Genomic DNA, 15252 nt, shown 5'->3' on the forward strand with positions numbered 1-15252 from the left:
AGCTTTATTCTCACACTTTCTATCACACACTAAATATAACCCCCCCGCATGCGCTTTCTTGCTCTCTCTCTTCCATACTTTTAGTCATGAGGGGCTCTTTTTTGGCCTCTAAAGGCCTTAGTATCCATATGGATGAAGATCGTCCAAATCTTGGTGTTTGACAAGTGTCCCTTAAAGGAGTCTTAAAAGTCTTGAAAGCATTGAAGAGAAAGCCTTTCACATGATCTTTCCCAACGCTACATTTACTTTATTTTGGAAAGGGTGCGGCAGATAATTTGAAGTTTGTACATAATAAAAATTTTAAAACTTTTGATTTAAAAAAAAAAACCACAAATTGTTTTAAACTTTAGAACAAGGCTTACCAAAAGCATTTTTCCTAACCAAAGAAATTAAGGGCACACTTGAAAGTCTTTTGGTTTTTAGGTCAAAATATTAAAGATTTGTCGGTTTTTACATTAAAACTTGTAAATATTTACAGGTGTTTGTCAAGGCCATCTCATAATCTAGCCAGTATTTTACAAATCTAACCGATTAAAAACACACTAAGCCCCGTTTTCTTTCTACCACTGCTTAAGAAGTAAACTACTTCCACAACTTTACATAAAGGACTACATAAAAGATTTCTTTTAAACAATACCCTCTCTCTCTCTCTCTCTCTCTCTCGGAGATCAGTATGAGCTTTGATTTTGAACTCTCAAGACCCCTCAATAGCTAATTCGCCTTTTTGCCTTTTGAAGGCCCTGTGAATGTTTTTTTTTCCCCGTCTCGCTTGCACTAGCTGGGTGAGTGGGCGCAATCCCGTCGTGAGGGGCTCTTACAAATGCAGCTCGTGTTATTAGCACTTCAGGATACACTTGGGAGTGTTTGAACTAATTGTTTGACATTCCAAGCAGCGACGCAAGCAGCGATGGGTTCGGCAACAATGTTTATACTGGCATTGGCATTCCTTGCCTGTCTGAAAAGCAGTGAGGCCATCTACTGCGACGATGCCAACTGCTATGACCTTCTCGGGTATCTTTTTATTTGAGAGAGAGAGAGAGAGAGAGAGAGAGAGAGAGAGAGAGGATCTCGAACACCATGCCCAAGAACCAGACATTGAGCTGTTCATAGAACATTGTCCACTTTAGTCATTGAGATTAAAAGTGCCGTGCAGCAGATCAACACTTTTTTTTGTGTGGAAAATGCAAATATAGCAAGCAATTCCCGTCAATTAGCTCATTGGGTCCATGAGATATTTGGGGCCACGCATCTTTTCAGCTCTAAACACTTTGGTTAAACAGTGATGGATGTACAACAATTCTAGGATAAACAGAAAACACCAATGTACTTTAGAAATTGGGAGTTCCAACTCAAGATGATCTTGGGATGGTCAACAAGTTTGGGATCATAAATGGCTTCTAGCACATAATTGTTGCCGAAAAAGACCCAAAAAGCATTCTTCTCAAGGCTCTTTAACAATTTTTATATGAGGAAGTCATTTGTGACTTTTATTCTTTGTACATCTTCTAAGCCTCAAAGGAACCTTACACATGGTGAATAGAGATAAAATGTTGCACATAGTTGTTATTGAAAAAGACCCAAAAAGCATTCTTCTCAGGGGTCTTTAACGATTTTGAGTCTTAGTTAGCTTAGGATCTAGCCTAGCAATTTGTGAGCCTCTAGAAGGACGTGCATGATCAGGAAGGTCATAGTTGCATACCCTAACTTGCATAGTAGAGTCATTTGTCAGGTGCAGCGGAATTGAAATGGTGAAGATCTAGACTTTACACTTCCACAAATCTTTACTTCTTTCCTTGCTTGAATGTGTGCTACTTAGCACGAATGAGGGCCTTTATAAAGAAAGAATGTGTGAGAGAGAGAGAGAGAGAGAGAGAGAGAGAGAGAGAGAGAGAGAGAGAGAGAGCCGATGGGGTCCCAACGAATCCTCTCAAGGCCTCCCCACACCGCTGTCGATGTGGTATTTGCATTAGATTGCGTAAATGGAATGACACCCGATGGGGTCTCTCAAGGGCCCCCCACACCGCTGTCGATGTGGTATTTGCGTTTGATTATGTAAATGGAATGTACGTAAATGGAACCTATATAAGCAACCCCTTAGTCCCCATTGGGAGCATCAGAAGATGAGAAGGTCAGTATCCAATACCCAGTACCCTAGCGTTTTCCCTCAGCATCCATCACCGTTTCCATCACCAACACCTTCAGCATCAGCAAATTAGCCCTAGAGTGTTTGCATCAGATCAGATCTGCCAACGTTTTTGCACCAGATCAGCTAGTGTTTTTGCATCAGATGTCACGTGCACATCTAACCCTATGTGTACATGGACAAGCTACTTCATGACTAGGGTTCAATTCAGTTAGCTTAGGAAGTGTTTTGGCACTTTTGTGAGTCTGTTCGCAGACCATGCATGTCCAGGTACTTAAGTGTAGATGCATATCCTCTGGTTGCACACAACATGATCATCAGATTACCATCATAACCCATCAGGAGCATTTTACAGTGCACAGGAGCTATTTTCCCTATTTTAGCCATTTTTCACTTATTATTAATAAGTGACTTTGTTGGGAAACTAGGTAGGGCAATTTGACTAAGCAGGTATATATAGCGCTAGTGTTTTCTGGTAGAAGAGGCAGCAGGGAACAAGTGTCCAACAGAGCACCTTCTCAACAAGACTACCCCGGCAGGCAACCTAACGTTTTCAGCCAACAAGGACCAGCGTTTTTCAGCATTGCAGATCAGCCCCAGCATTTTGCATTTGCAGATTAGCTTGGCGATAGCAGGACCTAGCAGATCCCATAGCGTTTTTGCAGCATATCAGAATCAGCCCTAGCGTTTTTGGAGTTGCAGAGCACCTAGCGTTTTGCAGTCCCTTGGCGACAGATCCAACCTTTGCTTCAGTGTTTTCAATTTTCAGCATATAGACACCGCAGAATAGTCCCCCAAACCTCGCAGATCTCACCTTCCCGCAGCAGATCCTCGCCGCACGATTAGATCAGCCAAAGTTTGCAGATTCAGCCCGCTATTTGCAGATTTCAGCATCTGCGTTTTTAGCGCGCCATCGTTGCATCGTCGTCATCGCCGTCGTCACCGGCATAGAGTAAGAATTCAACAGATACAAGATTTGCAGATTTCAGCTCTTAGCGTTTTCATTTTTCAACGCTTCTCATCGTCGTACTCATCGTCGTCGACATGGTCAGCAAGTCCATTGCATTGTAGAGATTTGTGCAATCAATAGTAGACCACTCGCGCCATAGAGAGTGGGGCCTTCGAAGGAGGGTTTGACAACATTCTGGTGTCGTACTCTTTTCTCTCTCGCTCTCAGTCTCAGTACCTTCATTCACAGTGTTCACCACTTTGTTTGTGATCATTTGCAGTCTCTCACTAAAGGAACGGAAGGCTCTGCCTTCCATAAGTAAAAGGAACCCTTGAGCACAGTTTGGAGCACTCATCTTGAGCAAAGTTCAACATTCACTTCCGCTGCACCTTACATTGGTATCAGAGCTTTGGTAGTGTTCTGTATCACTCAAGGAAAGAACCACAAGAATTTTTTTTGCTTGTGGTGGTTGCACGTAACCCAAGTCCACTTGGTTGTGTCGATTCCTAATCGTGATTTGAAGAGTGACAGGAAACCTGTTGCTAAATTGGCTTTATCTTACAGAAAAAAAATTCTAAATGAATTATTGGATTTATAAGTGAGAGGGTTTTCTCGCTTGGAACACCAAGGAAAAATAATTCTAAATGAATTATTGGAATTTTAAGTGAGAGGGCTTTTCTCACTGGAGGCATCCGAGTACAGAGTATTCCTAGTGCGTCATTCAAAGTAATGACGGGAGTACTGAGAACGGGAATATCTGTAAGGCCACCAGGAACGGGTACTTCTGATGCGTCATATCGGATGGGTGACAGGGAGCATCGGAAAGAAGTATCCGACCATCCGGGAACGGACATCTCTAATGCGTCATAGGATGGGTGACATAGAGCATCGTGAAGGAAATTGTACCGTAAGTTCAGTAGGAAGTGACTAGGTGATGGGTATTCCTGATGCGTCACAAGGTGGGTGACGGGTGCATCTGAAAGGGAATATCCATAGGTGAGAGGAAATTCCGAACTGTGTTAGAATTGTGCACAAGGAAAGGCAAGCACTTGAATGAAGATGGGTTCAGAGGAAACTTTGAGGAAAAATAGATGCTTTCTGAGAAAGCGGGATTGCTTTTCGGGAAAGCAGATACTTTCCCGCGAGGAAGTCTATGTCTGCATTGCAACTGTGCATGTGATTGCATCCAGGGACGCCTGGGAAGTGCTGTGAAAGCATTGTTTTTAACTTATAAGGTTTTATTGAGTTTTTGGGCAGGTTCAGACTATTTTTAAAATACGCCGGCCGCCCACTTAATAAGTGGGCAGCCATCTTATAAATAAGGCAACAGATCAGCCAGCGTTTTCTCTCTCTCTTTTTCTGGCAGAATGAAAAAAAAAATAAAAAAATAAAAAAATTAATAATAATAATAAAAAAAATGACCACGATCTCTACGCGAGCAGCTATTCGTGCCCGTGGCTAGGAGCTATAAAGCATCACATGCCCTCACTCAGAGAGGAGGACCAATCTTTGCAAGGAGGAGATACTGCTGCAGATTTCAGCCGTAAAGAAGACGTTGCCGGTGATGTCCATGGCTGCCCCAAGTGTACCAGATGTCGCCAAGACCCAGTGAGTGAGTTCCCTCGCGAAGAAGTGCCTACGAAGCGTGTTTCCATCGCGACAAGTTGTTGTTTTTCTCTGTTTTCAGCCCATAAACGTCGTAGACGGGGCTGATTTACGAGAAGGAATCCGAGAACACACCTCTTTTGTGTGTAGGATTGGAAGAGAGGATTTTCTATGGAGAGATCTCTTCTGGGGAATTGCTTTTCGAGAATCGAGTTGCGTTTCGATCGTCGAGACTTTGAAGGTAACGATTTTCATGTTCTGATCTTTGAGTATTTGATTGTAGGTGTACTTCCTCTTCGTGAGGGAGTAGGAGCAGAGGAAGGCATGAGCCTCTGCAGGAGAAAAGCGCTATGAGGAACTAGAGCCAGATCAGCCCAAGGGTTTCGTACCCGAGTTTGGGATGTAGATCCACGGATCGGAGAGAGGTAGTCTCTCAAGTTGTGATCCGAAAGTTGGGATTCCCAAGTAAGGACTTCGTGTCCGGGAAAGCAGAGTTGTTCTGCGGGAAGAGGACTCTGGAAAGAGAGTTAGAAAAGAGTTGCAGGGATGCCATGCCCTGAGTCTGGAAGGTGAGATCCAGAGGCGAGAACCTTGATTCTCGAGGAATTGGAATAAGGAACGGAAGTTCTTTGGAATAGGGTTTTGCCCTAGGAATTGGAAGCTGAGGCTTCCAGGAACCATCAAGTCTTATTCTAGAACGAACATGGTAATACGTTCGGTTCAAGTGCTTGTATAGACTTCTCCTCAGTGATAAAGATACTATTACGGGGGGGGACCAACCCATCTTCTGGTCCCAGTACTGTGTCGATCTTCTCACTCTCTCTCTCTCTATTTATTTCTCTCTATATCCTCTGGCTTCAGTATAAGTGATAAATCCTATTTATCCGAATGTATTTTATATTGTTATGCGCTCCCGTTTGTGACAAAACCCAAGAAAGAAGGGCTTGTTCAGCCTCCCCTTTTTCTCTTTTCACTCGTTGAGAGCGGACCGTGCACTTAGCGGCTGGTCAATCGACGTGAGGTGGGAAAAAGCAACCTTGGTGTGAGCGCAAGGCCGCCAAGTGGTGCGCCCGCGGGAAAGAGAAGAGCTTGGGTAAGAGAAGATCCTTCTCTAACATAGATTGCAAGCTAAGAAGAACCTCAAGAACTCAAGAACTCAAGGACTCAAGAACCCAAGAACCCAAGACCCACAAGAACCCAAGTTCCTCGTGAACTTAAGAACCCAAGACTTCAATGTATGGTCATCACCCGAAGCGGAATGGATACTTCGCATGGAGGTGATGAGCATTGTAAGGTGCAGGGGATGTGGATGTTGAACTTTGCTCAAGATGAGTGCTTCGAACTGTGCTCAAGGTTCCTTTTACTTACGGAAGGGAGAGCCTTCCGTTCCTATAGTGAGAAAAAGCAAATGATCACAAACAAAGTGGCAAACACTGTGAATGAAGGTACTGAGACTGAGAGAGAGAGAGAGAAGAACACGACACCAGAATTTGTCAAACCCTCCTCCGAAGGCCCCACTCTCTATGGCGAGAGCGATCTACTATTGATTGCACAAATCTCTACAATGCTTTGGACTTGCCGACCATGTCGACGACGATGAGGACGACGGCGAGACGGGCTGAAATCTGAAAACGCTAATGGCTGAAATCTGCAAATCTTGTATCTGTTGAATTCCGACTCTATGTCGGTGACGACGATGCAACGACGATGCGCTGAAAACGCAGATGCTGAAATCTGCGTTTTCCCAACTGAAACTGCAAACTTCGGTGGATCTGAGCGTGCGGCGAGGATCTGCTACGAGAAGGTGAGGTCTGCGAGGTTTGGGGGCTGCGGTACGGTGTCTGAATGCTGAAAACTGAAACCCCTGATGCTAATCTTGGTTCTATCGCCGAGGAACTGCAAAACGCTGGGCTGCTGTGCTGCTCCAAAAATGCAAGGGTTGAACTGGGGTCTGCTGCAAAAACGCTAGGCTTCTGCTGATGCAATCTGCTAACGCCAAACTTGATCTGATGTGTGCAAACTCCAGGGCTGTCCTTGATGAAAAACGTTAGGCTGATCTTTGGTCTGTGGCTGAAAACACAAGGTTGACTGCCCGAGGGGGGGGGTCCTTGCTGAGAAGGTGCTTGCTAAGCACTTGGTTCCTGTTGCCTCTTCTGCTAGAAAGTGCTAGCGCTAGGGTTTCTTATATACTTGGCTTGCTAAATTGCCCTACCCAGTTCCCAACAAAAGTCACTTAATAATAATAAGTGAAAAATGGCTAAAATAGGGAAATTAGGTCTGTGCACTGTAAAAATGCTCCTGATGGGTTCTGATGGTAATCTGATGATCATGCTGTGTGCAACCAGAGGATATGCATCTACTGTAAGTGTCTGGTCATGCACGGTCTGCAAACAGACTCACAAAAGTGCAAGAACACTTTCTAAGCTTGGCTGACTGAATTGAATTGAACCCTTGTCATGAAGTAGCTTGTCCACGTACACATAGGGTTAGATGTGCACATGAGATCCCCTCCTTTTGAAAGTGAGGTACTGGTACCGAACTGTATGGCGTCGAGGGAGATCGCCGACAGCGTCTGGAATCCTGGAAAGGACTCTTCGTCGGCCCACTCTGATGCGTGGGTCATGCGATGCTTGAACTTCATAAAGGTCTGCAACGCTTGCTTCTTTTGGCCGCACCGAAAGCGACACAAAGTCATTTGTGGCTCCTTTAATGCTTCAACTTCGTCTATAGTCATGCGTCTACCTTCTTCAAGGATCTCCCAGGATGAAAATTCCTGAAACCACTTTCAACAGAAAAACATGAACATACCCATTTTATGTAAGGTGATTGGAAAAATTCTAATCTTCTTTAAAGACTGTGCATGCAATGTAGATGAACATATAGATGGAGTGCCAAACCGTTCATCAAACACATGCAAACAATGGAATTGAAACTTGTCTTTCTGGTCTAAATCAATCAACTGTGGCAAAACACAATGGAAATGCCAATGCTTGATGCTCAATCCTTCTTGTGCTTTTTCGGATATTGTGACATGCCAAGGAAGAGACATGGACTGTGAATTCCTTGGGTGCAAACATTTCATCTTTTCATGAGTAATCCGTATACATCCGTGCTCTTGCCTATGAAAAGGGATCACATGAAGACGGTGACTAAAATACAGGAAAGCATCACGATTGAAACACTAGAACAATGCGTGTTGACTAATCATTCGAACACAAAATACTTCCTGTGGGGTTCTTTGGACCTCGACTCGAAAGCCAAGATTGGTTCTTCGTGATCGATTGAATCTACAATGAGGTATCGTCACTAGACAAAGTATCAACTAAACCATCATCCTAGTGAACAATCACATCTTTATCTTGCAATTCATCATGCTCGTGAATAATCACATATGGATCATGCAAATCATCATGCTCGTGAATAATCACATCTTGATCATGCAAATCATCATGCTTATCATCTCGCTTATCATTATCATGCAAATCATGTGTATCGTGCTTTGGAGAAGAAAAGATTGAGAGAGTCTCCTTCTCCTGATTCTTTGCGATCTGCGCCTGCACATTAGAAAATAGTAGAACCAATGCGGCTTATGGTTGCCATTCTTTCTTTATGTTCACAATCAAATGCTACCTTTCTTTCTTCTTTTCTTTCTTCACGCTCGCGCTCCAAGGCGGCGCGTTGCGCTTCTTGTTGTAACTTCTTCCTGTCCATCATCGTCTTGACCAAAGCCACCATAGGATTTGGTGCAATCCTTGGCGTAGATGGGGAAGGGGGAGGGTCGGAAAAAGCTCCTGGTGGGGAAAATTCTTCTTCGCCACTGCCATGCTCATCACCTTCATGCGAAGTATCCATTCCGCTTCGGGTAATGACCATACACTAAAGTCTTGGGTTCTTAAGTTCACGAGGGACTTGGGTTCTTGAGTTCTTGAGGGTCTTGAATTCTTGAGGTTCTTCTTTCGCTTGCAATCTGTGTTAGATTCTCTTACCCGAGCTCGTCTCTTTTCCGCGGGCGCACCCCTTAGCGGCCTTGCGCTCACACCAAGGTTGCTTTTTCCAACCTCACGTTGATTGGCCGGCCGCTAAGTGCACGGTCCGCTCTCAATGAGTGAAAAGAGGAACAAGGGGAGGCTGGACAAGCCCTTCTTTCTTGGGTTCCCTGTCACTCTTCAAAAACACGATTAGGAATCGACACGCCCAAGAGGACATGGGTTACGTGAGATCGCAACAAGCAAAAAGAAATTCTTGTGGTTCTTTCCTTGAGTGATACCGAACACTGCCAAAGCTCTGATACCTGTAAGGTGCAACGGATGTGAATGTTGAACTTTGCTCAAGATGAGTGCTCCGAACTGTGCTCAAGGTTCCTTTTACTTTCGGAAGGGAGAGCCTTCCGTTCCTTTAGTGAGAGAGTGCAAATGATCACAAACAAAGTGGCTAACACTGTGAATGAAGGTACTGAGACTGAGAGAGAAGAATACGACACTTGAATGTTGTCAAACCCTCCTTCGAAGGTCCCGCTCTCTATGGCGAGGGCAGTCTACTATTGATTGCACAAATCTCTAAATGCTTTGGACTTGTCGACAATGTCGACGACGATGAGGACGACGACGAGACAGGCTGAAATCTGAGAACGCTAATGGCTGAAATCTGCAAATCTTGTATCTGCTGAATTCTAACTCTATGTCAGTGTGACGACGATGCAACGAGGACGCGCTGAAAACGCAGATGTTGAAATCTGCGTTTCCGGGCTGAAACTGCAAACTTCGGTGGATCTGACCGTGCGGGGAGGATCTAGTGCGGGAAGGTGAGATCTGCGAGGTTTGGGGGCTGCGGTACGGTGTCTGAATGCTGAAAATGCTGATGCTAATCTTGGTTCTATCGCCGAGGAACTGCAAAAAGCTGGACTGTTGTGCTGCTAAAAAAACACTAGGGCTGAATTGGGGATTGGTGCAAAAACGCTAGGCTTCTACTAATGCAATCTGCTAACGCGAAACTTGATCTGCTGTCTGCAAAGTCTAGGGCTGTCCTTGATGAAAAATGCTAGGCTGATCTTTGGTCTGTGGCTGAAAACACAAGGTTGACTGCCGAGGGGGGGGGGGGGGGGGGTGTCTTGCTGAGAAGGTGCCTAGTGAACACTTGGTTCCTGTTGCCTCTTCTACTAGAAAGTGCTAGCGCTAGGGTTTCTTATATACTTGGCTTGCTAAATTGCCCTATCCAGTTCCCAACAAAAGTCACTTAATAATAATAAGTGAAAAATGGCTAAAATAGACAAAATAGGTCTGTACACTGTAAAAATGCTCTTGATGGGTTCTGATGGTAATATGATGATCATGCTGTGTGCAACCAGAGGATATGCATCTACTGTAAGTGTCTGGTCATGCACAGTCTGCGAACAGACTCACAAAAGTGTCAGAACACTTCCTAAGCTAGGCTCACTGAACTGAATTGAACCCTTGTCATGAAGTAGCTTGTACACATAGGGTTAGATGTGCACGTGACAAGCATGGAAGTGGCGAAGAAGATTTTTCCCCACCAGGAGGTTTTTCTGACCCTCCCCCCTCCCCATCTATGCCAAGGATTGCACCAAATCCTATGGAGGATTTGGTCAAGACGATGATGGACACGAAGAAAGAATGGCATCCTTAGAGCGTGAGTGCGAGCAAGCGCGCTTGGCGGCCGAAGATAGACGAGCACAGAGAGACCAACACATGCAATAGTTGGTCCTACTATTTTCTAATGTGCAGGCACAGGTTGAAAAGAATCGGGAGAAGGAGACTCTCTCAGTCTTGTCTTCTCCAAAGCACTACACACATGATTTGCATGATCAAGATGTGATTATTCACAAGCATGATGATTTGTATGATCAATATGTGATTATTCACGAGCATGATGAATTGCATGATAATGATAAGCATGATGATTTGCATGATAAAGATGTGATTGTTCACAAGGATGATGGTTTTAGTTGATACTTTGTCTAGTGACGCTATGTGTGCGCATGATTAGTCAGCATGCATTGTTCGAGTGTTTCATTCGTGATGGTTTCCTGTATTTTAGTCATCGTCCTTATGAGACCCCTTTTCATAGGCATGCCATATGGTACGATGAACACGATTCACTCATGAATGAGCACGGATGTATGCGGATTACTCATGAAAAGATGACATGTTTGCACCCAAGGAATTCACAGTCCATGTCTCTTCCTTGGCATGACACAGTATTCGAAAGAGCACAAGAAGGATTGAGTATCAAGCATCAACATTTCTATTGTGAATTGCCACAGTTGATAGATTTAGATCAGAAAGACAAGTTTCGAATCCATTGTTTGCGTGTGTTTGATGAACAGTTTGGCACTCCGTCTCTTTGTTCCTCTACATTGCATGCACAGTCTTTAAAGAAGACTAGAATTTTGCCAGTCACTTTACAGTCACTTTACAGGGAATGGGTATGTTCATGTTTTTGTGTTGGAAGTGGTTTCAAGAATTTTAATCCTCGGAGATTCTTGACAAAGGTAGATGCATGATTATAGACGAAGTTGAAGCATTGAAGGAGCCACAGATGGCTGTCGCTTTCGGCGCGGCCCAAAGAAGCAAGCGTTGTAGACCTTTATGAAATTCAAGTATTGCATGACCCACGCCCCAGACTGGGCCAACGAAGAGTCCTTTCCAGGATTCTAGACACTGCTGGCGACCTCCCTCGACGCCATACAGCTCGGTACTAGTACCTCACTTTGAAAAGGAGGGGATGTCACGTGCACATTTAACCCTATGTGTACGTGGACAAGCTACTTCACGACTAGGTTTGGGTTGGGTTGGGTTCAGTTCAGTTAACTTAGCTTAGGAAGTGTTCTGGCACTTTTGTGAGTCTGTTCGCAGACCGTACATGTCCAAGCACTTAGAGTAGATGCATATCCTCTGGTTGCACACAACATGATCATCAGATTACCATCAGAACCCATTAGGAGCATTTTACAGTGCACAGGACCTATTTTCCCTATTTTAGCCATTTTTCACTTATTATTAGTAAGTGACTTTGTTGGGAAACTGGGTAGGGCAATTTGACAAAGCAGGTATATAAGAAAAGTTAGTGCTAGTGTTTTCTGGCAGAAGAGGCAGCAGGGACTAAGTGTCCAATAGAGCACCTTCTCAACAAGACTACCCCGGCAGGCAACCTAACGTTTTCAGCCAACAAGGACCAGTGTTTTTCAGCATTGTAGATCAGCCCCAGCGTTTTGCATTTGCAGATCAGGCTGGCGATAGCAAGACCCAGCAGATCCCATAGCGTTTTTGTAGCAGATCAGAATCAGCCCTAGCGTTTTTGGAGTTGCAGATTTTGGAGTTGCAGATCACCTAGCGTTTTGCACTTCCTTGGCGACAACTTCAGCCTTTGCTTCAGTGTTTTTAGTTTTCAGCATATAGATACCGCAGAATAGTCCCCCAAACCTCGTAGATCTCACCTTCCTGCAGCAGATCCTCGCCGCACGGTTAGATCGGCCAAAGTTTGCAGATTCAGCCCGCTATTCGCAGATTTCAGCATCTGCGTTTTCAGTGTGTCTTCGTTGCATCGTCGTCATCGCCGTCGTCACGGACATAGAGTCAGAATTCAGCAGATACAAGATTTGCAGATTTCAGCCCTTAGGGTTTTCAGTTTTCAACCCGTCTCGACGTCGTACTCATCGTCGTCGACATCGTCAGCAAGTCCATTGCATTGTAGAGATTTGTGCAATCAATAGTAGGCCGCTCTCGCCATAGAGAGTGGGGCCTTCGGAGGAGGGTTTGACAACATTCTGGTGTCGTATTCTTTTCTCTCCATCTCTCAGTCTCAGTACCTTCATTCACAGTGTTTACCACTTTGTTTGTGATCATTTGCACTCTCTCACTAAAGGAACGGAAGGCTCCCCCTTCCATAAGTAAAAGGAACCCTTGAGCACAGTCCGGAGCACTGAGCAAAGTTCAACATGCACTTCCGCTGCACCTTACATCAGATCAGCTAGCGTTTTTGCACCAGATCAACCAGCATTTTTGCACCAGATCAGCCCTAGCGTTTTTGCATCAACATCATTATCTTGTGTTTTTTCAGATCATCGGCATGGAGCACTTAGTATTCAGCATTTACCCATTGTATCAGCATTTGTGCAGTAACCAAAGCAAGTACTTGCTTTGGCAACAGAGCAAGGGGCCCTTGAGGGTGGTTGGGACCCTACATGCGGTGTTCTCTCTCTTTTCTCTCTACCTGTCTCTCTCTTCATCTTCATCGTAAGGTGCAGCGGAAGTGAATGTTGAACTTTGCTCAAGATGAGTGCTCCGAACTGTGCTCAAGGGTTCCTTTTACTTATGGAAGGGAGAGCCTTCCATTCCTTTAGTGAGAGACTGCAATGAACACAAACAAAGTGGTGAACACTATGAATGAAGGTGTTGAGACTGAGAGATAGAGAGAGAAGAATACGACACCAGAATGTTGTCAAACCCTCCTCCAAAGGCCCCTCTCTCTATGGCGAGAGCGGTCTACTATCGATTGCAAAATCCTCTACAATGCAATGGACTTGCCGACAATGAGGAGGACGACGACGAGATGGGCTGAAATCTGAAAACGCTAAGGGCTGAAACCTGCAAATCTTGTATCTGCTGAATTCTGACTCTGTCGGTGACGACAACGCGACGACGATGCGCTGAAAACGCAGATGCTGAAATCTACGAATAGTGGGCTGAATCTGCAAACTATCGTGGATCTGACCGTGCGGCGAGGATCTGCTGCGGGAAGGTGAGATCTGCGAGGTTTGGGGGCTGCGGTGCAGAGGCTAACCGCTGAAAACTGAAAACGCTGATGCAGAAAAGGGTCTTGTCGCCTGGAATCTGCAAAACGCTAAGGCTGATTTACTATCCCAAAACGCTAGGGCTGAAGATGGTGTCTGCTGCAAAAACGCTATGGTATCTACCGTCGCTAGGCTGATCTGCAAGCGGCAAAACGCTGGGGCTGATGTGCACTTGATGAAAACGCCAGGCTGATTCTAATGGCTGAAAACGCTAGGTGTTCTGCCCGGGGGGTCTTTCTGAGAAGGTGCACTGTTAGACTTTGTGGTCTCTGCTGCCTCTTCTTCTAGAAACTGCTAGCGCTAGGTTTTCTTATATAGTTGCTTGGTCAAATTGCCCTACCCAGTTTCCCAACAAAGTCACTTATTAATAATAAGTGAAAAATGGCTTAAATAGGGAAAATAGGTTTTTTGCATTGTAAAATGCTCCTGATGGAATCTGATGGTACTGCTGATGACAAAAGTGCCAGAACACTTCCTAAGCTAAGCTAATTGAACCCTTGTCATGAAGTAGCTTGTCCACATGCACATAGGGTTAGATGTGCACGTGACATCCCCTCCTTTTTAAAGTGAGGTACTGGTACCAATCTGCATGGCTTCCTTGTAGGCTGCCAACAATTCGGGATAATCTTTGAAAAACTCTTCATCAACCCACACTACACTGCTTCGTGGGTTCCTCGATCCTTGAACTTCAAAAAGTCCTGTCTCACTTGCTTCTTTGAACCATGGCAAAACCGATGCAACAACACTTGCTCCGGCTCCATGATTTCAGCTTCATCGATGATCTCCGGTTATTCTTCTTCCGGAATATCCTTTGGAGGTGTTCCCTGAAACACTTTCAACCAAGAAACATGGAAACCATTGTGCATTGACCATGAGTTAGGCAATTGCAATTTCATTGAAACCTCATTTATCCTTTTAATGACAGAAAATGGATCATACATTCGAAAAGACAACTTAGGACATTTCTTTCCAACTTGCTTAAGACGTTGCTTCATGATTCTTAAATACACCTAATCCCCTTCCTTGATCGAAACATCCTGACGATGCTTGTTGGCCTGTGGTGAGTAAGACTCCTGAGCCTTGCTTAGCCGAAGCTTCACACTCTCAAAAATCTCATCCAACGATCGACTTTCAACATTGGCATCAGGCATTCGACTGACCGAGCGAGTAAAAGTGATTGGAACGGACGGCCAAAAGCTACCTCATACGAAGTTCGACCAATTGCAGAGGAAAAAGACTCATTCAAAATAGCCTAAACCAATGGGAGACAGAGCTCCCAATGAGACTGCTGATCATGCACATATGACTTTAAAACATCAAAAGCCAACTGATTGTAAATCTCTGTCTGACCATCTAACTGTGGATAAAAAGCCAATGAAAAATTCAACTTAGTGCCAAAATTTTGAATGAGTGCGTGCCAAAAATTGGACGTAAACTCAACATCGCTATCTGAAACCATCGATTTTGGCAAATCACAGAGGGGTTACCAATTCTTAATGAACAACCGTGCTACATGTTTGTAAGGCGCAGCGGAAGTGAATGTTGAACTTTGCTCAAGATGAGTGCTCCGAAGTGTGCTCAAGGGTTCTTTTTACTTACAGAAGGGAGAGCTTTCCGTTCCTTTAGTGAGAGAGTGCAATGAACACAAACAAAGTGGTGAACATTGTCAATGAAGGTACTGAGACTGAGAGATAGAGAGATGTCATGTGACACATCCAACTCTATGTATTCGTGGACAAGCTACAG

The 15252-nt window shown here is 44.6% G+C and overlaps 1 protein-coding gene across 2 annotated transcripts in view; it reads left to right on the forward strand.

Moving 5' to 3' along the window:
* Window positions 1-668: 668 nt before the first annotated feature.
* LOC147437260 (Chaperone DnaJ-domain superfamily protein) overlaps window positions 669-15252 on the forward strand; it is a 58271-nt gene continuing 43687 nt past the window's right edge. Inside the window, exons 1-2 of one of the 2 annotated variants that reach the window (XM_086486840.1) lie at window positions 669-782; window positions 894-1011. In XM_086486840.1, coding sequence (XP_086342966.1) covers window positions 908-1011 — 104 coding nt within the window. In that variant the 5' untranslated portion in view covers window positions 669-782; window positions 894-907. The other variant, XM_086486839.1, reaches the window with a different exon arrangement.

This window comes from Adiantum capillus-veneris, chromosome 17, assembly GCF_014529385.1.
Source record: "Adiantum capillus-veneris isolate H3 chromosome 17, ASM1452938v2, whole genome shotgun sequence".
Classification (NCBI taxonomy): domain Eukaryota; kingdom Viridiplantae; phylum Streptophyta; class Polypodiopsida; order Polypodiales; family Pteridaceae; genus Adiantum; species Adiantum capillus-veneris.